A 3321-nucleotide genomic window follows, 5' to 3' on the forward strand; every position below is an offset into this window, starting at 1 on the left:
GGAAACTTAGATATCATTGTTCCTTTTATCACATGGTCATCTGTGTGACAGATTTCTGTGGCCAAAATCTGTATTCAAAAAAGAACATTTCACCAACCAAGAAATTGTCCAGTTTAGTGTTGTCCATATTTAGCTTGCTATTGACGAGATTATAATTGTCTATTTCATAGCACTGTCTGATGTGATAATGCTGACTCCTAGACAATACCAAGCCTAAAATCAACCTTCTGAGGTCAGCAAACACCCCTGCGAAGGAGCCACAGTAAAGATGTCACCGTGAGGCTGAAAGGAAAGTGTGTGGCCAGCCAGAGGCTATGGGAAAGTGTGCTTTGTAGCTTGGCTTTCCATGGCTCTCTTATGAAATACCAGAAGCAGCATGCAAAAAAGTAAGTGAGGGGTAAAGACCCTGAGTGCAAGTGTTCTGGCAACAGCAGAGAGTCAAAGCCTGGCAGGAATGTCCACCCAACACAAGGGTCCACACCCAAAGTCAGGCTCTGTGCAGAGCTGCCTCTTCTCAGGCCGAAAGGAATTTTTTGTTATTTTTAAAAAGGTAATCTTGATAAAATCAGTTTTTTATAGTATTTTAAAGTAAATCATTAGTCCTGGCTAGTAACCATTTTTAATCAAACATTTCATTTAAAAAATTCAACAGATGGTGCCTAGAGAGATAGTCAGCATTCTAAGCACTTCCCCAAAGCACAAGGATCTGCTTTGGATGCCCAGTACCACACAATATGCTAGCCCTGGGCCCCGAGCCAGCCACTGAAAACTGGGCATGTTGGTGCATGCCTGTAATCCCAGCGCTGGAGAGGCTGAGACAGGAGGATCATTATGAGTCCAATCTGCATAACTAGAACCTGTACCAAATAATAAGTAATTTTTTAAAAGAATTATATAAAAAATTCAAGAGATGAATACTTTAATAAAGTGGGGGATTTTTTTTTAATAATAGATGATCAGCTCATTAATTTCACAGCCAAAATGATTGTTTCCCTAATGTTATACAATAAGTAATATGAGAGTTAAAGACCAGAGTTCGGCAAACATCTCCTATTTAGAAATCCACTTCACAATCATGATTTAATACAAATGTGACTGCAAAACAGGATTATACATTCTAAGATCCTTTCTCACCTTAATGTGAACTTCTTTAGCCTTTGGTGGGCCAACTTCTATCTCTTCAACAGAGAAGGGCTTATTCATTTCCCACAGCACAGCGGCTTTGCACTTAATAACCTAAGAAATCGGCAAGTGTTATACTGGATCCTAATTACATCATCAATGCAGACTTCTTAAATAATATAAGTAGGAACTAAGTATCACATATAACCTAATATTCCCAGAATAATTTTCAGTAAGCTCTAGGACATAGAACATTAGAAATCATCTTATGTGCACCTTTGTCTGATGTATGTGTAATGCAGAGAGAGATATAAAATAATTGATATGTGGGCACGTGGTACACAGGTCAGAGCTGGTGAGCAGGGACAGAGGCTGTGCTCCTGGATGGTAGGATCCATGTCTTGAATCTCTACTTCTTGCTTGGCACTTAGCCAGTTGTTTGCAGCTTGTGGGCCCTGATTTGTTTTAATGTACAATGAGTTATTTTTCATCTTGCTTCTCAACTAAGGAATACACCAAACACGTTCCCTTAATGCCTCTTTGTGTGGTTAAATAACTGCTTTGAAAGATAGTAAATGTAGGAAATGACAATTCTTGAAACAAACAAAGACCAATGTTAAATTTAGAAAACTTATATCACATTCCCAAACTAACTTCAGATGGATTCATAGTCAAATCTATTCTTAAAAAATATTTTTAATATGTGTTTTTAAAATTTGCTTTTCTCCTTTTCCATTGAAACTTATTCTTTCTCATGCTCTTGTGATAGCATTTATCTCGATTCTTCTTCTGAGTGAGTGCAGGATTCCTTCCAGTTTCCTCCATGATGCTAGATTAGTGGTCACAAATGCCCTCAGCTCATACTTACCTTGCAGCATCCTTCTCTTTCATCTTTAAAGGACACAGTTGCCTGGATATAGGAATCTGGGCTGGAAGTCATTTACTTCCAGGATTTGAAATAGACCCAGCTACCTACAGTGAAATGATTCCTGACAAAGGTGCCCCAAAGCACAGTGAAGATAGAATGATCCTTAGTGGTCCTGGGAAACTCAATATCCACATGCAGAAGACTAAAAGGAGGGCATTATCTCTTATCCTATACAAAAAATCATCTAAAAATAAATCAAAGGCCTTAATGTAAGACCTCAAACTTGGAAACTATTAAGGAAAACAAACACTGAGATACAGGCAAAAACAACTATTTTGTGACTAGCTCTCTGAAAGTTTAGGAAATAGTTGCAAGAATTAACAAATGAGATCACATGAAATTGAGAATTTTATAAATACCAGAAAACAACAGAAAGAGTGAAGAGGCAGCCTACATAGTGAGAGAGATCTTTGGCAGCTAGTCATCTGATAGAGGATTAATTTCAAAAACACATGAAGAACTCAAAAAATTATCAACAAAAAAAACAATCTAATAAATAAATAGGAAATGATCTGTACAGACAGTTCTCAAAGAATAGTCAATAAATGTACAAAAATTTAGTTATCATGAAAATGCAAATAAAAATATGTGAGAATTCTTTCTCACCTCAGTCAGATTGGCTATTATCAAGAAAACAGAGCATGAATGCTAACAAGAATGTGGAGAAAAGATCCCTTGCACACTGCTGTTGGGAACACAAACTAGAACATCCACTGTGGACAACAGGATGGAAATTCCTCATAAAACTAGGACTAGAACTATGACATGATTCAGCTACACTACCTCCAAGTATACACCCATGGTATAAAGTCAGAATACAGAAAAGATAACTGCTTACCTGTATTCATTGCATCACTGTCAATAACTGTTAAGTTACAGAATCAGCCTCAGTGTCCATAAGTAACTGAATAAGGAGAATGTGGTACATATACACAATGGAGTACTATTCATCGGTAAGGAAGAAAATCATGTCATTTGCAGAAAAATGGGTGGCACTAAAGTTTGTCGTGTAAAACAAAATAAGCCAGATGCAAAAGGGCAAGTACTCCATGTTTCTTCTCACAAATGGAAACTAAAAAAAAACCAACAAAGAAGAAAAAGGAGAAGTGAAAGAAGAGAGACTATTTGGGAAGGGGAAAGAAACCAGAGGGAGAAAGAGCATGGCAAACGATGGTACCTGAAAAGGTTGATACAATCAAATTAACATGAAAATGTTGGGCAGGAGAGATGGCTCAGTAGAATAAGCACTTCCCTGGCAAGCACAAGGGCCT

At 37.5% G+C, this 3321-nt stretch overlaps 1 protein-coding gene across 1 annotated transcript in view; it reads right to left on the minus strand.

Annotated features, from left to right (window-relative positions):
* LOC101575163 (alcohol dehydrogenase E chain-like) overlaps positions 1 to 3321 on the minus strand; it is a 58354-nt gene that overhangs the window by 52881 nt on the left and 2152 nt on the right. The window contains exon 2 of the mRNA XM_004646588.2: positions 1135 to 1236. Within this exon, the coding sequence (XP_004646645.1) occupies positions 1135 to 1236 (102 nt within the window). The remainder of the gene's footprint in view (positions 1 to 1134; positions 1237 to 3321) is intronic.

This window comes from Octodon degus, unplaced genomic scaffold (assembly GCF_000260255.1).
Source record: "Octodon degus isolate 3935 unplaced genomic scaffold, OctDeg1.0 scaffold00272, whole genome shotgun sequence".
Classification (NCBI taxonomy): domain Eukaryota; kingdom Metazoa; phylum Chordata; class Mammalia; order Rodentia; family Octodontidae; genus Octodon; species Octodon degus.